Genomic DNA, 27,562 nt, shown 5'->3' on the forward strand with positions numbered 1-27,562 from the left:
TATTCATTTATTTAGCTTTGGAGCATTAAAATGAGGTGTACACACTCTTTAGATTATGTATTTTACTTAAATTGGCACTGTCAGATACAAAAACTTTTGATATGTTGTAAAGCATGCAAAAACAATAGGTTTTGCAATTGCTTTCATTAGAACATTTTCAGTATTTCATACTGAAAAAGCCAGTCAAACAACTGCCCCCCTGCCTGCTTGAACACATACTAGTCCTGCTGTCCATGCATCATCACCTATGTCATGGACATACTTCCTTGATTGACAGCTGTGAGTGCAGGGCTCACAACTGGAGGAACAATCCTCCCACTGTCAGCTTGTGTCCCGCTACTGTCAGTGAGACAAGCTGGGAGTTGTGGTTTTGCTAATTCTAGGAGAGATGTGAGCAGACAGCAAACTGATGGAGGAGGCGGAGACCTGCACAGTGAGACCACGCCCCCTCCCTTTGAGAGGAATTCAGACTAGTGAGCTAAATTAAAAAGTGTAATAAAAAAAATTAAAATAAAGGTGCTAGACATAAAAATTAGATGTACATGGTCTGGATTAGGTACTGAGTGATATATTTTAAAAGTTTTTTTGTTGGATCTGACGGGTACGCTTTAAGCCCACTGATTTTATAGGGCAATTTAATAAGTGACCAAAGGTTAGTGCTCATCAAGCATTTTGTGCTATTACCATAGCTTATTAGTACATCTGACTGCTTGATTTTATTATGGTGTTTTTCTATTGTTCTTCCTATTTAGACATTGTGCAGATGCATATAGAGACATTGGATGCTGTTCACAGAGAAAGTAAGAGGCTGCCCCCAATCCAGAAGGTTAGTTTGTGAATTTTTTACACAGTGCATATGAAATCTTTTGTAATGCTTTTTTCTTTTTTGCAGAAAGGTTCTGTTTTTGCTTATTACTTTGCTTGGATATAAAATGGATTGATATTTTCATCATTTCGTGTATCTCTTTTTCTTACTCATATTCTTGTTTAACATTCATAGCCAAAGTTGCTGCGACCAACATTGTTAGTAGGTGAAGAGCTAGTAATGGAAGGACTTCGAGTATATCTTCTACCAGATGGACGAGAGGAAGCTTCAGGTGGTAATCTTGGAGGTCCACCCCTACTTCCTGCTGAAGGAGCACTGTTCCTCACCACTTATCGTTGTATCTTCAAGGGTACTCCAGTGGATCCCTTAGGTGTGTTATGGGTTTAGCTTATGTTTCTCTTGAATGTAGCTAAATTATTTGGCTTTGTCTATGTCATGCTCACTGGCCACTCTAAAGTTTTATAGCCTGTTTAAATATTGTTTAACCTTTAGTTGTTCACTATTGCTTTCCAAGGTGGTCATTTTACACATTCGGGGTGAGATTTATCAATATAAATTTAACCGTTTTTGTGTCTACAGCTCATTTGTTGACTATTTTTCTTCTTGGCTACAGACTGCGAACCCATTCTTTGTAAACTGAACCTTTTATTCCTGTTCCCTGTCTATTCTTTTCTTAATATATGCACATAAGGAAGCGGTAGGGTACAGGCAAAAGGGGATATCACAACATTTTTAAATATCCTTTAGGTTAAAAGTCTATATTTTGTATTGCATTTGTTAATTATTAGTATAACCTTGTAAATAGTAAGCCTCAGTAGATAAACAGAAAAGATTGCTATAGAATATAGAAATGTTACTTGGTAAATTTAATAGATATATATGTATTTATTTTTATTTAGTGGCAGAACAAAGTGTAGTGCGGTCCTTCCCTATCGCATCTCTAACAAAAGAGAAGAAAATCAGTGTCCCAGCTCATCTGGACCAGTATGTTCAGGAAGGACTTCAGCTGCGGTCTTGTACCTTCCAGGTGACTTAGCCAGATTTCTTATTCTTATGGTTATATGAAACTGCAGCCCTTCCAACTTCAGCTGCACAGTGCTCGTCCCATAGAGCTGTCAGATATGGGTTTAATTTAGAGCTCAATACATACTGTACTCTAAATATATTAATAAGGCCTAGTTAATGTGTAAGATTTTCAACTTATGGTGGCATTAAATTTATCATTCCATTGTCTCACAGTTCAAATGTTCATTTCTTTTGCAGATGCTTAAAGGGGTACTCCACTGGAAAATATTTTCTTCAGCTGGTGCCAGAAAGTTAAACATATTTGTAAATTACTTATATTTAAAAAAGTAATCCTTCCAGTACTTATCAGCTGCTGTATGCTCCACAGGAAGTTATTTTCTTTTTAAATTTCCTTTCTGTCTGACAACAGTGCTCTCTGCTGATACCTCTGTCCATGTCAGGAACTGTCCAGAGCAAGAGAGGTTTGCTATGGGGATTTGCTTCTACTCTGGACAGTTCCTGATATGGACAGAGGTGTCAGTAGAAAGCACTGTGGTCAGGCAGAAAGGAGATTCGAAAATAACTTCCTGAAGAGCATACAGCAGCTGAAAAGTACAGTGATCCCCTGACCTACGATGGCCCCGACATGCGATCATTTCAACATCAGAGGGCATCGTATGTTCGAGGCAGCATCAGCATACGATGCTTTTATATGTCGGGGCCTGCGCATAAATGGCTATCCAGCAGCGCAGACTGCTTCAGCTGCTCCCGTATAGCCGTTTAATGTGCCCGTGTGCTCTGGGGAGTTTCTCTCACCTGTCCCTGATGTTCTGGACCGTCCTCTTCATGCTCCACTGCATGGCCGTCGCTCTCCTTCATCGTCATCACATCGCTGTGCACGCCGTCCTGTCATCAAATAGATGACTGCGATTTAGAGCGACGATCCAGGGCAGCAGTGATGGTCCAGAGCGGCGGGGACATGGGAGTATAACTTTCTATATTTTTATTGCATGGATCCCTTAACATACGATGGATTCAAGTAACGATGGTTCATTTGGAATGAATTCTCATCGTATGTTGAGGGACCACTGTACTGGAAGGATTAAGATTTTTAAACAGAAGTTTTCCAGCGGTGTACCCCTTTAACATGATGGTCTTAGATTTGCTTAGATTTATTTGCAGAGCTGTGATTTCTCTTCCAGTGGTTTCAATAGTGTTTTGCAGCTGAGCATAGACCATTTTTTTTAAAGTAAAATAAAGTGCACCCCTTTTGGTTATGGTAGATTTTACAGCAATTGTATCCACTATTTTCTTTAAAACAAAATTTTTGCGGCTGCCCTGCAACACTTTATTTTTACCCTTCATTTCAACAAATTTTGCGTTCATAGTATTATACTGTACTGTTGTTTTAGACAGAAAAGCTTTTTTCTGTTATCAAGCTTCTTTTCTAAACTGTCATTACTATAAATTTAAAAAAAAAACTTTTTTATGAATAACTTCCCGACCCTTGACATGACCCAGGCCCGCCAGTCAGGTCTGCATCATAACCTGGAGATGCCCGTTGCTATCAGCAGCTGACATTTGCCGGTAATGATGGACATCAAAGATTGCTCTGATCTCTGTCATTTAACTATTTAAACACAGTGATGCTGCTATTCCCTGGTGTCCAGTGGTCCCATTAAGTGATAACTCTAGGTTTTAGCATAGTAGTGGCCAAAGAGCTGCAGATTGAGTTAAACCTAGAAAAATACTGGAAATATCTCCATGATCTCTGAAGTATATCCTGGAAAACTCTGATATGAAGAGATGTTATCTTTTTTTTCTATTATTGTTGATATTGCTACATGTCAGTCACATATTTTGTTTCAGCTGTTGCGAGTAGCATTTGATGAAGAAGTCCCTTCGGAGATCTCTGAAGGCTTCCGCAAGCAGCTACACAAGCTGAGATACCCTCAAGATGTGCTGGGGACTTTTCCATTTAGTGTTGGACTCTCCTTACAACATACTGTTCAACCAAGAACCAAGGACAAGAATCCCTCAATAAAGTAAGTAAGAGTATTTCTTGTTAAACAGCTACAGTGTTCCCAGTCCTGTAAGAGCTACCGCCTTTTTTCTAAATTCCAGTGTCTAAAAGAAAATCTTATTGTTTATTTAATTCTATGCTTTTTTGGATCCCATTGTTGGAATGATTTTAGGTATGTTTGGCTTTGCATGCTCAAACAAGGTAGTTTATGTTCAGTGGCACAAATGACAACTACCATTGTCAAAGCTTATTATGGATCAGTTGATCTTCTAGCCTGAATAAAAAAATACATAAAATAGCTGCATGTTTTATAAAGGCATAATCCATACCAGTGTGCAGCACGGCTCTGAGCTGCGATTTTTGTTGTAGCATCAGGACCTAATAGGTTCCCAGCATCCCTTTGAAGTCAGTAGAAGCAGGGTTTTTGAGAGTGAGAACGCATGGTTTATAAAGTGGAAATCATGAAGGTTACCAAATCAGAAACCATGCGGTTATAAGCCATGTGAACATGCCATAAAAAAGGTCTCAAAAATATTTATGTAGGCATTAAATGTTGACTAATATATTAACTCCAAACCTTCAGTATTAGTATTTCTTGGGAAACATTTAACGATTGCAGGACTAGGAAACCACTCCACTGTTTGACACATTTACATCTGTTATGTATTCTATAAAAAATTTAACATTGCCTTCACTGTAGAATAAACAACCTTTTTGTAAAATACAAAATGAATAACTGCATAGTAGTTATTTGCCAATACTCTTGTACATTCTTTGTCCCCTCCGCTTTAGGTGTAATTACTTCTTCTCTTCCTTGTTTTGCTTTAATCTATCTTTTCATAATTCAGTGCAAATATTTGTCATATTCATACTGTAATCCTCTTAATTTATTAGCCCCCATTTATGTAGTGACCCCCTATCTTTCTCTGTAGCCCCCTCCATGTCAATGACGTGTTCCATGGCCACCTGGCACTGGATTTATCTATTGGCAGCTTCCATTCAGAAATGTAAGACCCAACATTTATGCCCAACTGGTCATGACTTATGGTGACAAGCCATACTTCCTGGGTGTGCAGCCGCTTCCTGTCTGTCCTAGTATTATGCTGGCATTAAAAACAAAATATATTTAATGGCCAGCAATCTTTTGAGCTATTATACGGCATAGATGTACAGGAAAGGCTTTGTATTGGCGCTGCTGCAAAATGACATTCAATTTAATATGTTCCCTAATGTTAGGTTAGCATATTGTGGTTATAGTTTCATAATTTAAGCAGCAGCATACTTCTCTTCATGTCACCCACAACTTACTGAGGCGACTGGCCTGGCACTGTGCTTACAATGCAGCCTGTCATGGCAAACGCAGGAGAAGTGCCTACTCATGAATTCGCCTCGCTCATATCATGGAGTCCATTGGATTACTTTAGTCTTTCTATTAGTCAAACAGCACAAAATTCTCTGTGCCATTATGACTACTAGGTATATGGACCTTTAGCTGTAATATACTGCTCTTACATAAGGCATAGTCACAGATTTGCTTGAACATAACAATTTTTTATGAAGCTTAGGTACACAGAATTGTTGCTCATGAACATAAGGAATGACCTATAGCTATCCATACAGGTCCCGTCCCCACCCGTCCCCCCCCCCCATTAAAATGCACTGTTATAGTCATAGCTTGCATTATTATGGTACAGGGAGAGGTAGATAAGGAGATCGGAAGCGGTTATCTCCTGGGCACCAGGCATTTTAACATCCAACAGGTGTAATCCTTGTTTCACCTGACAGAAAAAGTTAAGAAACGGAGGATGATCTTATAGAAAATGTAAAGAGTAATTTCAAATAAGGTCTTAACAGTTCTGTCTTATTGTTCTGTGGGTAGTATATGGAAATAACATTTTCTCGGTCGCTCTTCATTGGGGGACACCTATACTGATGGTTATATGCTCTTGCCACTAGGAGGCGCTGACACTAGGGAAAAAAGTTGGCTCTTCCCTGGCAGGATATACTCTCCCACTGGAAGTGAGGTAATCAATTTTAGCTAATGTCAGTAGGAGGCAAGACATGTCTGGGAGCTCTCCCAGACCTGGTCTTTTATTTTATTTTATTATTTTCTAGTTCAGTGTGTCTAGTTAGGTTCTTTTTTCTGTCATTTTTCTAGGTGGGGCGACAGGAGCATGGCGCTACCTGATCTCCCACATGCAACAAAGGGGGCACGGTGCATAAGAGTATGGGCCATCAACCCCTTATCGCCACCGGCTAGCGCCTGGAGGTTGTACCCTGGGTCCAGGTCCCCCACTGCCCCTGCTTACCTTGTTGTGTGCCAGATTGTTGCAGCACGGCCATAAGCTAGCTGAAGAAGCCCGAGGTGAGTATAGCAAAGAACTAGGTAATCATACTCCCTCCCCCGCCCCCCCCTCCGTTCCTCCGATGAGCACCTCTGTTCTGACATGGGGCCTGATGGGGCGACAGTGTCAATTCAGCACCCCTTTATGCCTCCAGGTATGTTCCTGGGTTCCTTTGCAGGGTGGCTCAGGCGCTTGCTCTGTTGCCTTAGCCACAACTGGGTGTCCCTCTCTACACAGTTGGTTGCTGTGTGTGTGTGTGCGCGCTTCTTACTTGCATTAATAGTCATGACTTTGTATCCTTGCCCAGCACCAGTGTCCAGGAATCTGATCTCTCTGGAGACTCATATTGGCTCCTCCGTACCTCGATATGTTGTTGCAAAGTTCCTGGGGGCCACGTCCACCGAGTACTTTGTCCTGTTGCCATAGGGTGGCATTTCCCTGATCCTACAGTGCCTGGCACACTTTGACACTCCCCTTTCCTCAGGGGGTACTGGGATCAGGGAGCTTGACATGGTCAGTGCCTGAGTTTCATCTCGACAACCCCTTGTTTTTTCCCCTCCACTAGGGGACTATTTAGCTGGGCGCTTTCTACTGCCAATATGGAGCCATCTCTCTTTTCCCATGATATAGGTGGGGTATCTGGCTGGGCTCTTATTTTTTTACTGGAGTATTCAGAAGAGCCTTTCGCTGTCTATGCTTGTGTGCTTACTGCACACTATCTTGGCCTGGCTGTCTTCCTGTTTCTTGGTTATCCACTGCTTGGCACTCTTCTCTGTTGGAGAAGTTTATGCAATCATTATGGCTCGGCGACAGCCGGTCTAGCCACTGTCTGTTGTTTGGTTCCTGCCATTGCTTTCCTTCTCCCTGGAAGCAATCTCCCTGGAAGGGTGTGTTCATCCTTCCCTTTGTCAGTGTTAGTTGCGCTGCACTGACACCACAGTCTTCTGGAGTAACCTTCCTGTGCCAAGAACCTGGGAGTCCCAGCTAGGTTCCCTTTTGTTTCCCCCTTCGTTCCCACCCTGATGGGATGTTACTTCGGAGTGCTCTGGTCCGTTTGGACCACTGGGGTCCAGGACCAGTTAGTTTCTTGTCTCTGACACTGTTCTAGGATGCTGCGGCATGCCTTATTTTCTAGGTTGGTCCTCCTGGTTATTTGGGACTTAGTGATGGTTGAGGACTCGATCATGTGTAGAGATCCTGCCCAGACTACTTTACGATCCCTTTTGTGGGGTGGTCTTTCTGTACCGCACTTTTTCTTGTCTCCACACAGAAGTTTGTCACCCAGAGTGTTTTACGGACGTTGGGTTTACCATTCCCATGTCGGCCGCTCTGGTGTTCCAAGATGCTCCTTTTCAGATTCTTCCGCTCCTTTCTTAGCCATTTATTCTTCCGTGTATGTCTTGCAGGTGACTCAGGAACCTCTAGTTCCCATGTCTTACACACTGGTGTTCCGGGATGCCCCCTTTTCAGGGTGTTCCACTCCTTTTTTTGACAGCTATTACATTCCATCTCCTCCTTCGGGGTCCATGTCCTCCCAAGAGGAAGGTTGGTCTGGTGATCCGGATTACACCAGTCGAGCTAATTTCGCCTCCCGGGTGCTCTCTGTGGGCCCCTGGAACAGGGGTTTTGAGTCTGCAGATGTTCAGGTCATTGATTTTAGGCACCAGGCCTCTCTAGAGCTGGTCTTCATCTTTCTTTTTCCAGTGTTTTTCTGGTCTCCGCCTTCTGTGCTCGCCTTCTGCTTAGACGTATGCTGCTCTCCCTGGTGTTTTTCCGCTATGTTCTCTTGAGTCAATTGATTCTGGATGGGGTTCTCTTGTTGTGCCCCTTTTTACATTTTTGTTTTCCAGCCGGGCTAGCCCTCTTTCTGGTTCTGTGTTTTTTAGAGTTGATTTCCTTCCGGGATTGTTCCGGCCCATCTGGCTTCCTAGTCGCCCTTTTCTTGGCTTTCTATCTGTAGGTTAGAGTCTCTGCAATGGACGGTCCCTTCTTGGACGGGGGATCTTCCATGAGCTCAGTTTCTGGGCATCTGTTGTCTCTGGCCCCAGATCTCGTCCGCAGGCCTTACAGACGAGTGAGTTTGGTCTCTGGACTGATTCCCTTTCTCTGGTGGTTGTTATTCCCACCCTAGGGGACTGCTTTAGTATGTCACATGAGTATAGGTGTTCTCCCACCGTACACTTTCTCGTAGCCTTCATTGGGGGACACCGCACCCACCCATTTCTTAATTTTTTTGTCCGGATAATCCATTCCTGTTGTTGGAGTTTTTATCTGGGATTATTTTCTACGGTCCTTCGGATTTATTTCTTTGTTGGCTTCTCCTACTGCTTTGTGAGAAAACTGATTACTTCACTTCCATTGGGCGGGTATATCCTGCCAGAGAGGAGACGACTATTTTTCCTAGTGTTAGCGCCTCCTAGTGGCAAGATCATATACCGATCAGTATAGGTGTCCCCCAATGAAGGCTACAAGAAAGAGATTATATGGTGAGTAAAAGAAAAATCTCATTTTTGTTCCTATTTAAAAGTAGCCCATGACTACAGCATATTGCCCGAAAATATGTGTGTACCATTTGGCTCCTGGGGAGCTTGCAGTCTACTCTTTTCCACACTTCTGCATACATCTAAGGCCTTATTGAATAGAAAACTAATTTAGGAGCCTTGCACGTTACATTTGGGAAATCTGATCTAGTTAAAATTTTCCCACAGGGAAGGGAGTTAAATTTTCCTAACATTCTCCAAAAAAATGATACCAAAATAGCCCTTTTGAAAGTGGCAAAATGTACTAGTGTGTTTAGCTTTTCTTCATGCAGTGGATTCCCAGAATCTGTTATTTTAATTTAAGGTCACAAAATCCACACATCTACATCTGGTGACCTTTGGCATATCTTTATTTTTTCTTTATTATGAAAATGATGACCTATGCTGGTGACATCAATCCTTTTAGCTCTGTAGTAAGTGTTAATTGCTTGTGTTGCTAGGTAGCAGATTTATATGAAAGACAATTACATTGTGAATGTCCCTTGGTTAGCTCTAGTCATCCTAATACTTACAGTGAAAAATGAAAGGTTTCATTATGTTAAGGCCAAATTGGAGAGAGGAGGACAGAACTGTTGGGCTGCTTAAATTGTGCCTCCCTCAGGGTATTATTTAAGCAGTGTAGTTTTTGTACTTCTTAAAGAGAATGACAGATAGTTCACCCACACTAAACCCTGGGTATACTGGGTTAAAGTGCAGGTGAAGAGCTGTAAAATGAGTGGTTACTCATTGAAATCCATTGGTTAGGTGTTGTATTATGCTTGTAATTAATTTTATTCCATATGCGCACAATGGAGGTGGGGAGTCGGCTGGCCGAACACCCCTGTCTCCTCCATATTTCTCCGTCGGGCCTGCCCCTTCATTATTATGTTAATGAAGGCAACGGTGAGATCTCTGCTCTCTGTGCTCTTACCTGCGGCCTTCATTAGCATAATAATGAAGGGGCAGGGCCAACTGGGGAATATGTAGGAGACAGAGGAGCTCCGCCATCCAACTCCCCGCCTCCAATGTGCGCTGGGGCACATTAGGAATAAAACTGTTTGCAAGCCTAATGCAGCACCTAACCAATGGATTCCAGTGAGTAACCCCTCACTTTACAGCTCTTCGCCCGCACTATAAACCAGTAAGGGTGAACTAGCTGTCAGTTTCTGTTTAAGGGAAGTTTCCTAAGTCTGTGTTGGGTAGGAAAAAAAGCCAGACCTCACAGCTCACACTTTCGTCACAATCAAATATAGTATTTTGATTGGCTGGAAGAAGGATAACCATACACATGCAGTAGTTGATGGCTGAATAAAGGTTTGTCTGACAGCTGTTTCTACTGATCCCTTCATGCACATTAACAGTTGAGTAGATTGCTAGTTCATGGCTTCTGAATCTATTGACTCCCCACCCTGACACTACAAAAACACGTAGTGTGAAAAGAGCCTAAGATAGAACAGAGAACGTTGGCTTATGCCTCAGAAAATAAAAGGACTTGGCATTTGAAATCCAACATGCCCAGATAGTTGTCCCCTCCTATTGGAAAAATTTTGACTTTTTTTAATCTAATGTATGTGTGACTTTTTTGACTTTTTTATCTAATGTGTGTGTGTTTCTTGGAGCCTTAAAGGGGTACTCCGCTGCTAGACATCTTATCCCCCTATGGAGGGGGTGTGGCATGACATCACGAACACTAGGGTGCTGGCCTGGAGATCGTAGGGGGTCCCAGTGACCACAAATCCTTAGGATAGGGGATAAGATGTCTATGGGCGGAGTACCCCTTTGAGGTTCCTTTAGGAAATCTGTCTGTATTTGCTGGTAAGACTTGCAGACATAATTAGATAACTGTTAACGCAAACTGTGTTAAAGCAAACTGTACCTAACCTGGAGCTAGTAGGGGCTGCCAAACTTATTTTAATGTTTATCATCCAAGTGTCATGGAAGCGAAGCCAGGTTGTTGACGTGCCACAGTCTTGTATGCCTATTTGCTAGTCCTTACATCCCAGCCTTGGAGCCTTTTCTTGACTGATGTAAAAGACTCTGTACATAAGTCAAGAAGGTTCTGGGAGGTGAGAAGGTGTGCCAAGCTGTAGCATTTAAGCTACTTAGCCACACTTCCATGACAATTGGCTGAGCAATAAAAAGGTGATTTTACAAGTTTGGCAACCACCATCAGCTCCAGGAGAGGTACGGTTTACTTTTATACTCAGCTATCCAACTGTGTCTGCAGCTCTTATAGCTGACAGATTCCCTTTAAATATGATTAAAGTCTCCCCCTTAGTGAAATGTTGGTAGAAGGATGGATAGAAAGGTGAATAGATTTAGATTTATAGACTATTATATGCTTTTATATCTCTCTTGTATTGCCCTATTGTTTTCTTGAATTTTTTTTTTTTTTTTTGTAGTTCAGTGTTGTGGAGATAATATTATGCTGGTTTAAAATGGCCTGTAGCCACAATGAGAATTCTCATCAGATATATAATATAACAACATTTGGTGTCTAAATAGCACAACTTTGTAAGGAATTAATGTTTCCATAAAACCGATAAAGGAAGATTGGGTGTAAATTATCTCCTAATTTTAAATAAAATAGCAGCGCCAATAGATTCCATTAATACGAGCATGTATACTGACTGCTATGCCGATTTTCTTCATTGAAAGCAGCTTGCAAATTCTTTTCTATATGCTTTTTGGTTCTTTTGTTGTGGTTCTTTTTTCTCCTTCTCTGAAGTATATTTTGCTTTGTGGTGGATCCTTTCTTAGCCTTCAGCTGAACATGTATTTTCCTGTGTAACAGTTATTTCTTTCTGTATTAGGCCACTTTCACACTTTTCGGTCAGCATTTTGCATCAGTACTTGTAAGCCAAAATCAGAAGTGAAACCTACAGGGAACAAGGCATAATGGAAAGATTTGTACCTTTTCCATGCTTTGGACCCACTCCTGGTTTTTACTTACAAAAACTGATGAAAAATACTAAGCCAAATTTTGCCATGTGAAGCCTGCACCAAGGTTTTCTGTTGGAATACATGTACTGAAGCATAAGGCCAGGTTCACATGGTTACGTCTTAGCGGCGGTTTCTATTAAAATATGAAATGGGAAGTTGGCCTTACTCTTATGTAATGTGCTTTAGACTGCTTCATTGTGTATCCTTCGTTTACAATGTCTATCTTGTGGCATGTGCAAATTATTTCTCCCAGGACTATCTCGAAGAATCTTGTGAAGAATGCTAAGAAAACAATAGGCCGGCAGTATGTGACACGCAGGAAATATAGTCCTCCATCCTGGGATCTCCGAGGGAGTCAGAATTCTCTGGAACAGCAGGGAGATGACATTTCAGGTGGGTGTTCCATCCTGTACCTTGAATAGAGAAGATCTCTGTACATGATACCCATGGTGAAAAGGTCTCGTCCCAACAAAGTGTGCTTACAGATTTATCAACCAGTTATACGCCATTGTTTTTCATGCTTGTACACAATGTGCCATAGTTTTTATGTATTTACATAGAAAGTACAGCCTTTTTTTAGGGTCTGCGTAGCCTGTGTAATGCATGGAATAAGCATAAGGCTATCCTTCATATAAGATAGAGATAGGCATAAGGCTATCCTTCAAATAAGATAGGGCCAGGGACTATTGATAGGATTCAGATTATTGGGCAGACTAGATGGGCCAAATGGTTCTTATCTGTCGACACATCCTATGTTTCTATGTAAAGGATTTCCACATGCTCTCATCCATTTTTATAATTTGTTTTTAAAGGCTGTGTTACCTTCACAACCATTTTTATTATACTAATACATTATAGGCAGCACATCTTATAAAATCTTTGACAGCATTTTGCCTACACATAATATAGACATCTGTCAGCTAGCTGCTCGTGGGGGCAGTGGCTGCTCATGACTATGAAGGACTGCCGTGTGTGTGTGTGTGCATTATGGGAAGGGTTAGTGCGCTGTGCTAGGAATGCGGGGGAGGTAAACACAGTTGTTATAATATATGCTGCATTAAACTATGTGATACATTGTGGAAATAAGTCTCTCTTTAGTTTTGCCACCCTCAGGGCATTGTAACCCTGGTGGCAGATTCCTTTTAAGCCTATTGCAAAGTTGTTTCCCTTTAAGATACAACACAGTTTAAAGGGGTGCATGTATAGGCAAATAGTTTTATAGATCTACAGCTCTACGTATGGAAAATTAGGCTTTACTAAGAAGGCAGGTAACCTTTTGGTAGTTTTTTTTTTCCCTTTGCATTTTTTTTTAATGCACGTTACTTGTTTTTACCAGTTTAGTTTACATGTATACATGCTATTAACCTAAAAGTCTTTTGTCACATTTGTTAGTTTTGAAGTCAATATTTACTGTGCTCTTCCAGTGTCTGAAGATATGGACCGAAGCACATTGACCATCTCTACTCTAAAAGCCCCGGACAAGCAGGCAGGAGGCAATATGGCAGAAAGAGCATGTTGCCGTGACTACCAAAGAATGGGGCTTGGTACTCTGAGTAATAGCCTGACCCGTGCCAAAAATGAACCTTTCCGGATCTCGACGGTAAACCGCATGTATGCTGTTTGTAACAGGTGAGTTTGAATTGTTTTTAGTATTTAGAGGATATTTTGTCCAACTGAAATATTAATTTTCTTAGTGTCTATGTATACGAAACAGCTATCCAGGACTGCTGATTGTACCTCAGCCAATTCAGGACAACACCTTACAGAAGATCTCTCGCTGCTATAGACAGAATAGGTTTCCTGTGGTGTGTTGGCGCAGCCCGCGTACCAAAGCAGTTTTATTGCGGTCAGGTGGACTTCATGGCAAAGGTGTGGCTGGACTCTTTAAATCTCCTAACACAGCGGGCGCAGGTTAGTAGCCCTCTTATTTATATAGCTTATATGTCTTGAAACATCTTTGCTGTATGACAGCTGATGTATAGTTTATCCTCTGTGAGCATATTTGACCTATAAGCAAAATGTAGTCATGAGAAAACTAGCTTCTAAATATTGTCAGAATAATAGGATTATCTCGATATATATTTTGATGGGGTTTTATGCTTGTTTTATTTGTATGTTTTATTTTTTATGTTCAGATAAGTGCAGAAAATATTGTTTGTACATTAAGTTACTCTGCGGTCCCTAAATTGAGATTTCAGGTGCTCCTTAATCAACATAAGATATATATTTGTTCTTTAAAAACAGCAGCTATAGATGCCCTGTGTCTGTAGTGTTGGTCGTTAATCTAACTTAAAGATAACGTATTATGCACATTTGTGTTACACCAATAAACCCCAGTAAAATACATATTTTCTTAGCTGCCAAAGTCACTGTTCTGTCTTTTGAACTTTGGTCTGAATAAAGTCTCAGCAGCTGCTATTATACACGTGTATTGTATATTAGGAACTTGCTTTTTACATAGCTCATTTAATAAATGGCCTGTACTTTGTGCAAAAGTATTGCTTACACATATTTTTTTTGTCCCCAGGGCCATCACAGACAGATTCTACTTCACTGGAGCAGGAAAAATACCTTCAAGCAGTGGTAAACTCAATGCCCCGATATGCAGAAATGAGTGGAAGAAACACGCTCAGTGCTTTCCCTTCTGCACATCTTTACGGTGAGAGTGCTTCCATTTATAGAAGAAAATAATTTAAAGGCAAAAGGAGGAAATTAAAAGTATGATCAAAAGTGGCAGGATTGATATTTCAGATTACAGGGTTTTATTATATTATGATGTCAGGCCCTTAAAGGGGTACTCCGGTGGAAAACTTTTTTTTTATTTTTTTAAATCATCTGGTGCCAGAAAGTTAAACAGATTTGTAAATTACATCTATTCAGCTGCTGTATAATACAGAGGAAGTTGATTTCTTTTTGAATTTGTTTTCTGTCTGTCCACGGTGCTCTCTGCTGACACCTTTGTCCATGTCAGGAACTGCCAAGAGCAGAAACAATTCCCCATAGCAAACCTCTCCTGCTCTGGACAGTTCCTGACATGAAAATAGGTGTCAGCAGAGAGCAGCGTGGGCAGAAAAGAAATTCAAAAAGGAAAACTTTCTCTGTTATTATACAGCAGCTGATAAGTACTGGAGGGATTAAAGGAGTAGTCCAGTGGTGAAAAACGTATCCCCTATCGTAAGGATAGGGGATAAGTTTCAGATCACAGGGGGGTCCGACTGCTGGGGCCCTCCCCACAATCTCCTGTACGGGGCCCCGAAAGCCCGCAGGAAGGGGGCATGTTGACCTCTGCACTAAGCGGCGCCTGTCACGCCCCCTCAATACAACTCTATGGCAGAGCCAGAGCGCTGCCTTCAGCAATCTCCGGCTCTGCCATAGAGTTCTATTGAGGGGGAGTGTCGGCCGCCGCTTTGTGCTGGACTACCCCTTTAAGATTTTTTAATGGAAGTAATTTACAAATCTGTTTAACTTTCTGGTACCAGTTGATTAACCATTTAAGGACACAGGGCGTACCTGTACGTCCATGGGAATTCCGGTCCTTGACGCTCTCCTTAACACCCCACAGGTGTTTGACAAATTTTCGTTAAAGTTGGACGTGAAAATTTAAATTTAAATTTTTTTCACTAAAATGCTAGTCTTACCCCAATTTTATTTTCACAAGGGGTAATAGAATAAAAAGCCCCCATAATTTGTAACCCCATTTCTTCTGAGTAAGAACATACCCCATATGTGGATATAAAGTGTTCTGCCAGCGAACTACAATGCTCAGAAGAGAAGGAGCGCCATTGGGTTTTTAGAGAGAGAATTTGGCTGGAATTAATGGCCATATGTGTTTACAAAGCCCCCATGGTGCCAGAACAGTGGACAGTGGACCCCCCCCCCCCCCCCCCCCCCCCACACACACACACACACACACACACACACACACACACACACACACACACATACACACACACACACATACACACACACACACACACACACACACACACATACACACATACACACACACACACACACACGTGTCCCCATTTTGGAAACTACACACCTCACTGAAAGTAACAATGGATACTGTGAGCATTTACACCCCACTGTTGTCTGACAGAATTTTTGAACAGTGGTCTATCTTATTTAATTCTTCATTTGCCCAGCCCACTGTTCCAAAGATCTGTCAAACGCCAATGGGGTGTAAATGCTCAATGCACCCCTTATTAAATTCTGTGAGGGGTTTAGTTTCCAAAATAGTCACATGGGGGGGGGGGGGGGGTGTTCCACTGTTCTGCCAATACGGGGAGCTTTGTAAATACACATGGCCCTCGACTTCCATTCTAACCAAATTCTCTCTTCAAAAGCCCAATGGCGCTCCTTCTCTTCTGAGCATTGTAGTTCGCTCGCAGAGCTTTTTACATCCACATATGGGATATTTCCATACTCAGAAGAAATGGGGTTACAAATTTTGAGGGGCTTTTTCTCCTATTACCCCTTGTAAAAATAAAAAAATTGGGGTAACGCCAGCATTTTAGTGAAAAAAAATCGTCAAACACCTGTGGGGTGTACAGGCTCACTGTACTCCTTGTTACGTTCCTTGAGGGAAGTAGTTTCCAAAATATTATGCCATGTTTTTTATTTTTTATTTGCTGGTCTGGCACCATAGGGGCTTCCTAAATGTGACATGCCTCCCAAAAACCATTTCAGCAAAATTCGCTCTCCAAAATCCCATTGTCGCTCCTTCCCTTCTGAGATCTCTAGTGCACCCACAGAGCACTTGACATACACATATGAGGTATTTCCGTACTCGAGAGAAATTAGGTTACAAATTTTGTGGGATTTACCCCTTGTAAAAATTCAAAAAATGAGTTTACAAGATCAAGCGAGTGTAAAAAATGAAGATTTTGAATTTTCTCCTTAACTTTTCTGCTATTCCTGTGAAACACCTAAAGGGTTAACATACTTTCTGAATGTCATACTTTGAGGGGTGCAGTTTTTATAATTTTTGGGGTATTTCTAATATGAAGGCCCTTCAAATCCACTTCAAAACTGAACTGGTCCCTGAAAAATTCAGATTTTTAAAATTTTGTGAATAATTGGAAAATTGCTGCTGAACTTTGAAGCCCTCTGATGTCTTCCAAAAGTAAAAACATAATGATGCAAACATAAAGTAGCCATATTGTATATGTGAATCAATATATAATTTATTTGGAATGTCTATTTTCCTTACAAGCAGAGAGCTTCAAAGTTAGAAAATGCAAAATTTTTCACATTTTTCATGACATTTTGGAATTTTTTCACCAAGAACTGATGCAACGAAAATTTACCACTATGTTAAAGTAGAATATGTCACAAAAAAATAACTCTGAATCAAATTCATAAGTAAAAGCATCCCAGAGTTATTAAAGTGACAGTGGTCAGATGTGCAAAAAATGCTCCCGTCCTTAAGGTCATAATGTGCTGTGTCCTTAAGGGGTTAAAAAAAAGAAAAAATGTTTTCCACGAGAGTACTACTTTAACTTGTTATCCCTTATACAGTGCAGTTCTGTCATAGAATATTACTCACTGCATTAAGCATTTTAACATTCCTTTCATACCCTTTCCATTTCAATGTTATCCCTATACTAGTTATCACTGCAATTCCATTCTCAGCTTCTCATTGAAGAATGGTGTCATGTACCTGGTGGGGTGATGGGTGTATGCACACGTGGTCATAGGATTGATGATCTTCTTTTTATTTTTTTTAAGTTCATAGATAGGTGGTTTGAGTGTTCTAATGTGCAGTATTGTCAGACATACACACACATGTTTTCTACCTTGAGGTTCTGGACTTATTTTTGATCTTAAAGGGGTACTCTGGTGGAAAACTTTTTTTTTTTTTTTTTTTTTAATGAACTGGTGCCAGAAAGTTAAACAGATATGTAAATTACTTCTATTAAAAAATCTTAATCCTTCTAGTACTTTTTAGCAGCTGTATGCTACAGAGGAAATTCTTTACTTTTTGAATTTTTTCTGTGTTGTCCACAGTGCTCTCTGCTGACACCTCTGTACATGTCAGGAACTGTCCGAAACAGCATAGGTTTGTTATGGGGATTTACTCCTGCTCTGGACAGTTCCTGATACGGGCATCAGGTTTCAGCAGAGAGCACTGTGGACAACTAAAAAAAAAAAGATTTTCCTATGTAGCAAACAGCTGCTAAAAAGTACTGAAAGGATTAAGATTTTTTAATAGAAGTAATTTACAAATAAGTTTAACTTTCTGGCACCAGTTCATTTAAAAAAATAAAAAAGTTTTTCACCGGAGTACCCCTTGGAAGGGATATCTGCCAGCTGCGATCTAGCCCACCAGGGAGCATTCACAGATCCCTTTAGACGCTGCAATCTAAAGAGTTAATAGCCAGCCGCATGCTGGCTATTAGCGGCGGCCCCCAGCTACTGAAAACAGCCGGGGGCAGCAAGTATGGAGTGGGCATGAGCCCGGAGCCCGCTCCATACTGACTGCAGAGCACCGCATGCTGGATATTAGCAGCGGTGATACATCAGCGGCCCCCGGCTACTGAAATCAGCGGGGCCGCAGAGTATGGAGCGGACAGGAGTCGGGAGCCCGCTCCATACACCCAGTGCAACGCCGCGTCAGGTCCGGCCTTGCTCGCACAAGCCGGCAAAAATTCACCTGCCCGGCGCCCGGAACAGCATGGCCCGGGCGTCGGGAGATACAAATTCCACATGCCTAAAAGGATCGATTCAAAAATATTTTGAATCGATTCAGTATCGGCAAATGAAAAATCGCGATAATCGTTCGAATTTATGTTTTTTTCTTACATCCCTATAAATTAATATGGGGTACTAATCTTATTTTTTGTAAAGGAAAAAATATATATAAAAATTAGGTGGAAAATGAATAGTAAAAAAATAAATCCAACTCTATTATATACCTAGTTTAAAAAATAAAATAAAAAAAAGTGACAAATCATTGGCTCAATATTAGCAACTGTTTCGGGTAACAGTGATGAAAACCTCCCGAATCCAGTCCAAAGTGTTTTTATTTAATTTATTTAATGAGTTTCTCTACTAATAATGACACTTATTTACCAACATTGCAGCCATTCTAAAATTCTAAATTATATGAGATAAGTTTCTTTCTCTCTTGGCTGATGTTGCAGAATCCTCATTTAAGCTGGTAGGGAGACAATAGCCTTAGTGATTGAAGATCCCTATCGAGATGTGCAAAGCATTTATGTAAGCTGGTATTTCTGCCACAGATTCTCCAGACAAACGTCAACCCAAGTTGGGTTCATTGATGAAGCAGGTGATGGGAGGGAAGGAGGACATTCGAGGAGGTAGGATTCCTACGTGTGAATGTAAATAGTCATAGGTTTGTGCACAAGAATTGAGGCTGTTTGTATATGGGCAAATTCTGTTTGGTGTAATGACCTGGAATGGGCTTTTTTTTGTCTGCGTTGTGTGCTATCACTCATCATTAAAAATGTTGTGTACTCAATCTTTGCTTGGTCATCATACAGTTTCATTGGATCTCCCAGTGTTACGTAGCTTCAAGTTTTTATTTTTGTACGTTTTCTGACTTTTCATTTGTTTTTAGTATGGTTTTCTTTTTTTCTTTTTCTTTTTTTTTTAAATATTACAAAAATATGTCTATACTAAGCTTGATTACACTCTTAACCACTTACACTGTGCTTGAATAATGTTTACATGTTTAGGTCCTTAAATATTGGATTTTACTGTTGTGTTCTACTTGTGCATTGTATACTGACCTAGCTGTGTCCTGCCTGGCCTCTAATTATGCCCCTAACACCTTGGCCCAAAAAATTGGTTGATTCCTCTTTATACAGCTGCCCCTCTCTTCTTAAACCAGGTCATTCAGCTCGGGGTGTTAAGCACCCCGCAGTGAGACGAGGCTATGCTGAACAAGGTTAGTAGAGATATCTTATGGCTAACTCTAAACTGACGCCCAGGCTAAAAAGGTCCTACTCCTAGTACATAATATGTAATTTGGCCAATAACTGTTCTATTCCCTTTGTATGACTTGAGTTTATTACAAAACTTGTTGATTATTTACCTTTATATGACTTGTCCCATCCCAATGTTTCACTTTTCTTTCCACCTCCTGTCTGTTTGCAACCGCAAGAGTTGGTCAGAAATCCCAGAAGGAGCTGAAGCAGGGAAGTTACTAGTTTGCGAAACTCCCATTGGCTTTAACCCCTTAAGGGGTTTTCTTGTTTTTGCACTTTCGTATTTTCCACCTCACCTTCTAAAAATCATAATGCTTTCACCTACAGACCCATACGAGGGCTTGTTTTTTGCGCCACCAATTGTACTTTGTAATGAAATCCATCATTTCACCCAAAAATTTATAGCAAAACCAGAAAAAAAATTATTTGTGGGGCAAAATTGGAAAAAAAAAAAAAAACTTTTTAAACTTTTGGGAGCTTCTGATTCTACGCAGTGCATTTTTGGGTAAACATGACACCATCTTTTTATTCTGTAGGTCCATACGGTTACAAAGATATCCAATTTATATAGTTTTTTTTTTTTTTTTTTACCACTTTAAAAAAATTATAACTACATGCACCAAAATTAGTATGTGTTGAAATGATAATCTTCTGATCCCTATAACTTTATTTTTCCGTATCCGGGGCAGTATGAGGGTTCATTTTTTGCACCGCCATCTGAAGTTTTTATCAGTACCATAATTGTTTTGATGGGACTTTTTGATCCCTTTTCAAAAAATGTTTAGGGTATACAAAGTGACCAAAAATACACAATTTTGGACTTTAGAATTTTTTTACATGTACAACATTGACCGTGAGGTTTAATTAACATTATATTTTTATAGTTCAGACATTTACGCATGTGGAAATACCACGTTTATTTTTATTTTCATATATTTTTTTTTTTTTAAATGGGAAAAGGGGTGATTTAAACTTTTATTCAGGAAGGGGTTAAATCACATTTATTCACTTTAAAAAAAAAAAACTTTTTTTTACACCTTTTTTTTTTGGCCCCAGTAGGGGACTATTACATGCAGTCCTTTGATTGCATACTCTGAACAATACTAACTCATAGCATAAAATTGATCAGTGTAATCTGCGCTCGATTGCTCCAGCCTGGATATCAGGCTTGGAGCAATCAAACGCCGATCGGATAGCGTGGAGCAAAGTAAGGCGCCTTCAGCTGTTTGGGAATGCCGCGATTTCACAGCGGTGGTCCCGAACGGCTCTGCTGAGCTAACCGGCAGTATTTTCTCCCGGTATAGACACGGCAATTAACTTTGATTGCGGCGTCTAAAGGGTTAATACCGGATATCAGCCCGTGGGTCCTGGTTGCTCATAGCAACCGGGACCCAGCAGGTACGAAGCACGCTCAGCTCCTGAGCGGACTTCACATAACGGGAGCCGGCCATGGACGTAAATATACGTCTGGTCATTAAGGGAGTTGCTCAAATAGCTTTGCTACGCAGTTAACGTAACTCCCAGAGTTACCTCTTGCAGCCGCAAACAGACGGAAAGTGTCTGAAAAAGTGAAACGGCAAGACAGAACAGCCCCTTTAATGTCTCTTCTATTTCCTCCAATGTCTTGTTAGTCTTAAAGGGATATTCTAAACTTGCTAGTGCCTGCAGGGCCTACTCACCCTGCCTGGTCCAGCTCTGGTCTTCCCTTGTTTCTTTGTTTACTTACATTGAGAACTTGCTCCTTCTGCTCTTCTGATGACATTCTGAACACAATGCAGCAATGTTTTAAAAATATCACCAAAAGGACAGGAGGAGCACACCATGGGGGTAAGTAAAGAGTAGTACAAGGGGCAGGCCGGAGTGCTTATAATGAACTGGGTAAGGTAAGGAAGCTCTGGTTTTATTTTATAGCCTTAAGAGGCAGCAGTTTAGTTTTTAAATAAATTGCAATTTTCTTTCGAATTTTTTATTGACTGTTAGACTTTGCTATTAGATTATTGTTTCACAGGTAAGTAAGACACTGGGACCTTTGTTTGTCTTTCTTATCCACTTGTATGTTCCTGTAGGGAAATGGGGAAGCATGCGCGGCAGTGGGAGACTTAGTGCTTACGGCATGAACGCAGATGTAGGAACTAGATTGGCAGCAAGAGAACTTCTGACGCCTCATCAAAATGGAGGACCCTCGGAAAGTGCATTGACTCCCCGCCGAGCTGCTCTTTACATCATTGGTGACAAGTCACAGCTTAAAGTGAGTCTTAGTCCTACTGTGGGGTGTGTTTTCTGATAATAAAACTGTATGTGAAACAAGCCTGATGTCATCACTTTTAGGGGGTGAAACAGGACCCACTGCAGCAGTGGGAGCTGGTCCCAATTGAGCTATTTGATGTCAGACAAGTTAAAGCAAGTTTCAAAAAACTGATGAAGGCCTGCGTGCCAAGTGCCCCCTCGACAGATCCCAGCCTATCATACCTGCGCACACTAGAAGACTCTGAGTGGCTTTTACAGGTAGGCATGATGTACACAGACCATTTTTCTTCTTTATTATAATGAATAGAACTTTTAACCTCTATGTGAGTTGTTTTCTTCCTGTTTATTTCATACACTTAATACATAATTGAATTATTTATCCTTTATCTTTAAATAACTAATGCTTTATGTATTTTTAGCTTCACAAGCTACTCCAAGTCTCTGCACTGGTTGTAGAACTGTTGGACAGTGGTTCATCTGTCCTGGTTGGGCTTGAGGAAGGATGGGACCTTACCACCCAGGTACTTGGATATAGAATTTTCACATGTTCCTCCAGTTTATTTACATAATGGAAAATAACGTAATGTCTTCCTAAAATTAGGTGGTGTCTCTGGTTCAGCTCTTGTCTGACCCTTATTATCGCACCATTGAGGGATTTCGTCTGCTCATAGAAAAAGAATGGCTTTCATTTGGCCACAGATTTAGCCATCGTGGTGCACACACAGCTGCCAGCCAGAGTAATGGTTTTACTCCGGTTTTCCTACAATTTCTGGATTGTGTACATCAGGTCAGTATAAAACTACATTATACTGTAACACTAAATAACATATGTAATGTATATTTGTTAACTAAATCTGTTAGCTGCAATATCTTTTAATCTTTATTTACATACTCGATCCTCATATCCCCTCCTCCTACCCTGACCCCAAATCCCCTCTCTGTATCACGACCCCAAATCCCCTCTCTGTATCACGACCCCAAAGCCCCTCCTCATATCACGACCCCAAAGCCCCTCCTCATATCACGACCCCAAAGCCCCTCCTCATATCACGGCCCCAAAGGCCCTCCTCATATCACTACCCCAAAGCCCCTCCTCATATCCTGATGTCATATCCCGCCCACACATCGTTTCCTCATATCCTGTCCTCAGGTGGGGCAAAGATGTGATGAAGATTAGAGATGAGCGAATTTTCAGTGATTCGATTCATCACAAACTTCTCGGCTCGGCAGTTGCTGACTTTAGCCTGCATAAATTAGTTCAGCTTTCAGGTTTTCCGGTGGGCTGAAAAAGGTGAAGAGAGTCTCCTAGGACTGTATCCACCTTTTCCAGCTCACCGGAGCACCTGAAAGCTGGACCAATTTATGCAGGCTAAAGTCAGCAACTGCCGAGCCGAGAAGTTCGTGACGAATCTAATCACAAAAAATTTGCTCATCTCTAATGAAGATATTCTAAGCCGAAAATAGAAGGGGGTGTGGCTTTGTGAGAGTGGGCGGGATTTGCAAGCCAGATCGATACACAAAAAAGGTAGAAAATAAAAGGGGTGTAGCTTAAACGGTGTCTTTGCAAGATGGGGCATGGCACGCAGGTAGCTTGTGTGGCTTCACCAGGAGATGCAGAGCCGAGCTTGTGGAGTAAGGCACCAGAAGTCTGATATACTTGCATAAAGGGTTAAGTCAGGGTTAATTTAACTATCCTGTATTTTTATTTGACATAGAAGTAATATGTGTACCAAGTAGTATTGAAATATCTCCAGCCGTACGGAAGTTATGTGGGAACGTACGTTTCCCATAGATTTGCATGGGACTTTTAACAAAAACCTGGACCCTCCCAAATGGTGGTAGGTTAGGGTTAATTTAACTGTCCTATATACATATAAGTAACATGTGACCAAGTATTATCAAAATATCTCCAGCTGTTTGAAAGTGATGCAGTAACATATATTTCCCATAGATTTATATGAGACTTTAAACAAAAACCCGACCCTGGCAAATGGGGGTGGGCAAGGGTTAAATTATCTATCCTATGTTTGTAGTTGACATAAGTGTACCAAGTTTCGTGTTAATATCTTTAGCCGTTTGGAAGTGATGCTGGAACATACACACACACATTTATCTAAAAGAAAAGTTGCTGAGCTGCCCATAGCAACCAATCAGATTGCTTCCTTCATTTCTCAGAGCCCTTTTCAGAAATGAAAGATGCAATCTGATTGGTTGCTATGGGCAGCTCAGCAACTTTTCCTCTGGACAGGTTATGATTAAACCTTTATTCTTACTAAACTCTTATTTTACCTCTTAATTACAGATCCATCTGCAGTTCCCGTCTGAGTTTGAGTTCAGCCAGTATTACCTCAAGTTTGTGGCTTATCACTATGTGTCCAATCGGTTCCGCACCTTCTTACTAGACTGTGACTGTGAGAGGATTGAGAAAGGTGAGCAAGTTAACCCTTTACAGATGGAGCCTACTTTGACCTCTGCTTTAAGGACACAGCATTTTTTTTGTAATCTTTGCATTCCTAGAGCCAAGACTTTTTTTTTTTATGTTCTATCGTTGTAGCCTTAACACATTGCTTTATTGTGAAATGAGGTATACGTATTAAACGGATCCATTTTTGGGTACAAGTAGTTTGTCAAAGATTTTTAATGAGTTTTATTAATAAATAGGCTTAATAAACTTTATAATGTAGTTTTTTTAGCTTTATTTTTTCTTTGTTGTAAGTATATGATTTGATATCTGCTGGCGGGATAAGTTGTACTGATGTTAGTACCGTTTAGGGTAGAGACCTTATTGATAAACTGCACTGTTTTTAAATAAAAACTGTCACCAAGTTCACACACACTAAACCCCAATACACACTGGGTTATAGTCCATACTTACTTTTTTATGTTTTCTTGTTGCCGAGTTGTCGTCTGCTAAAGTTCCGCTGTTTGCCCTTCACGCTCTGAAGGTGGGTCCCTTGCATATTCATTTTCCTCAAGCGCAGCGCATTAGGAGAGCGTTCTGTGCAGTGTAACTGCGCATGCGCCGGTCCCTCGCTACACCCGGAAGTACCTCTTTCTAAAGTATAGCTACTCCCGACTTCCGGGTGTAGTGAGGGACCGGCGCATGCGCAGTTACACTGCACAGAACACTCCCGACGCGCTGTACTCAGGGGGAAAATGAATATGCAGGCTAAGGCCCCTTCCACTGGGAACCGAAACTAGGCTGCCGGCGGGGTACCCGCCTTCAGAGCCCAAGTGAAGAGCAAACATCGGTACTTTAGCGGACGACAACTCGGCGACAAGAAAACATAGCAAAAAGTAAGTGAACCATGTACAGTGTATTGGGTTCAGTGTGGGTGAACTTAGTGACAGTTTTCCTTTAAGTTTATTTTAGGATTTTTACACTTCTAGGACTCATACAATGTGCGGGACAAATAAATGTCTTGATTTTACAATCATCTTGAAACCCTAATTGTCTTGTGTTTTTTTTTTTGTTTGTTTTTTTTACACCCATGACAACCAATCACAGCTCAATTTTTATATCTTAACAAGCTCTTGTAAAGTGAAAGCTAAGCTGTGCTTGGTTGCTGTGGGATCATGGAAGTTATGTAGCCAGGTTGGCAATTTTGACATTTGCAACAGGTGTCAGCTATATATAAAAGATATATAGAAAATATGTGCAGTTCACAAGAAGAACCAAATAGATAGAGAAATCAAGGTTATCTGTTATGTAATGTGTTTATACTCCTCCTATAAACACATGGGGGGGGGGATTTATCAAATCCTGTCCTGAAAAGTTGCTCAGTTGCCCATAGCAATTAATCAGATCGCTTTGTTCATTTTTCACAGGCCTCTTTGAAAATGAAAGAAACAATATGATTGGTTGCTATTTGCAACTCAGCAATTTTTCCTCTGGACAAGTTATGATAAATTTCCCCCATTATTTGTCCTGCAAAATCATATAGGATATGAAGAACAGTCCTCAAGATTATCTCCAAATAGTATAGGGTAGCCAGCTAGATATCAATACAAGTAAGATCAGTCAATAATGCATGCTGATAAATAGATATACAGTGTTAACCCCTTAGGGACCAGGCCTATTTTCATTTTTGCATTTTTTCCCCGCCTCTTCTTTTAAAAAACCATAACTCTTTTATTTTCTCAGCTAAAGACCCATATTAAGGGCTTGTTTTTTGTGCAACCAATTGTACTTTCATTTTACCATACGATGTACCATGAAACCTAAAAATTTATATTTGCAGGTGGAAATTTTATTTTAAAAAAACTGACATTTTGCAACTTTTGGGGGTTTGGATTTTACGCAGTGCACTTTATGGTAAATTGACACCCATCTTAATTCTTTAGTTCAATGCAATTAAAACAATACCCAATTTATATAATTTTTCTATTATTGTACTACTTAAAAAAAAAATGCTAACTTTTCTGACACCTATAACTTTTTTATTTTTCTGTATACGAGGATGTATTTTTTGCTCTGTGATCTGTAATTTTTATCCGTACCATATTTGCTTTGGTGGAACTTTTTGATCGCTCTTTATATATTTTTCTTTCTAATATTTTATGTGATTAAAAATCAATATTTTTGGTGTTAGTTTTTTTTTTTTTTTTTTTTTTTTTACGTGTATGCCGTTTACCGTGCGGGATCATAAATATTATGTTTTAATAGTTTGGACATTTACACACGTGGCAATACCAAATATGTTAACTTAGTTTTTTTGCAAAATGGGAAAATAAGGCGGATAAAAGGAGGAGGTTTTATATAATTTTAGAAACTTTTATTTTATTTATTTTTTATTTCTTTTACACTTTTTAAGTACCCATAGGGGACTTTTATATGCTATCATTAGATTGTATTTACGGTATAATGCTCTGCCTATGGCATAGCGTTATACAGTGTGATCAGCAATCCACTGATATAGCCTGGCTAAGCCAGACTACATCAGTGAATCAGAGGCAGGTAAGGGTACCCTAGCCCCTCTCTCCGTGAGCCCATCTGAGTTACCAGAGTTTTTAAGTTTAATTTTAGACGCCATGATCAGCATTGATCACGGCATCTAAAGTGTTCATGACTAGCAGGGGCGGCATCGCTGCTGCCTGTCATTAACAGCGAGTGTCTGGCTACTGTTGGTAGCCGACACTCACTGTTCTGAAGCGTGTGCAGCTCCTGTGCTCGCTTCAAAGCCGCTTAAGGACCCGGGGCGTACAGGTATGCCCTTGGTCCCTAAGTACCTGGACGCAAGGGCGTACCTGTACGCAAGGGCGTACCTGTACGCCCTTCGTCCTTGAAGAGTACCTATCGTCAACTACACTCTCCCTAATCCCCCTCCCCATCTGTCCCTGACTTTAACTCTATCCCTGTCCTTTTTTTTTTTAATTCAATACCCCCTGGAAATACCTCTTTTCTTCTCTCTTCAGTAGCTTAGTTTTGGTGCTGTGTGAGAGGGGAGGAAGTGGGCGTGGCCAGACAGGCACAACGTCATCGGATGCCTGGCCAGGGCTCGCTTCCGCCCTTCCTGTATGCAGCGCTCCCTCTCAGGAGCGCGCATACAGGCTAACAGGGCAGGGACGGCAGCTTCTGTGTCTCTTCCTCTCTGTTTGGCTTTACATGTGCCATAGAGAGTAGAGGAAAGTCGGAGGACAGAGCTGCCGCGCCCTGCAGGGATACGAGCACAACGCTCGCTCCTAGGAGCTGTGCCGAG

At 40.9% G+C, this 27,562-nt stretch overlaps 1 protein-coding gene across 6 annotated transcripts in view; it reads left to right on the plus strand.

The window, feature by feature from the left end:
- SBF1 (SET binding factor 1) overlaps nucleotides 1-27,562 on the plus strand; it is a 173,692-nt gene that overhangs the window by 123,634 nt on the left and 22,496 nt on the right. For 2 of the 6 annotated variants that reach the window (XM_056573047.1, XM_056573048.1), the window contains 15 exons: nucleotides 753-826; nucleotides 1,001-1,196; nucleotides 1,726-1,853; nucleotides 3,701-3,876; nucleotides 11,915-12,054; nucleotides 13,086-13,290; nucleotides 13,376-13,572; nucleotides 14,189-14,320; nucleotides 18,909-18,986; nucleotides 19,520-19,576; nucleotides 21,683-21,864; nucleotides 21,945-22,121; nucleotides 22,283-22,384; nucleotides 22,465-22,650; nucleotides 24,166-24,292. In XM_056573047.1, the coding sequence (XP_056429022.1) occupies nucleotides 753-826; nucleotides 1,001-1,196; nucleotides 1,726-1,853; nucleotides 3,701-3,876; nucleotides 11,915-12,054; nucleotides 13,086-13,290; nucleotides 13,376-13,572; nucleotides 14,189-14,320; nucleotides 18,909-18,986; nucleotides 19,520-19,576; nucleotides 21,683-21,864; nucleotides 21,945-22,121; nucleotides 22,283-22,384; nucleotides 22,465-22,650; nucleotides 24,166-24,292 (2,157 nt within the window). The remainder of the gene's footprint in view (nucleotides 1-752; nucleotides 827-1,000; nucleotides 1,197-1,725; nucleotides 1,854-3,700; nucleotides 3,877-11,914; nucleotides 12,055-13,085; nucleotides 13,291-13,375; nucleotides 13,573-14,188; nucleotides 14,321-18,908; nucleotides 18,987-19,519; nucleotides 19,577-21,682; nucleotides 21,865-21,944; nucleotides 22,122-22,282; nucleotides 22,385-22,464; nucleotides 22,651-24,165; nucleotides 24,293-27,562) is intronic. The other 4 variants (XM_056573049.1, XM_056573050.1, XM_056573051.1 and 1 more) reach the window with 2 other exon arrangements.

The sequence above is a fragment of the Hyla sarda genome, chromosome 4 (assembly GCF_029499605.1).
Source record: "Hyla sarda isolate aHylSar1 chromosome 4, aHylSar1.hap1, whole genome shotgun sequence".
NCBI lineage: Eukaryota > Metazoa > Chordata > Amphibia > Anura > Hylidae > Hyla > Hyla sarda.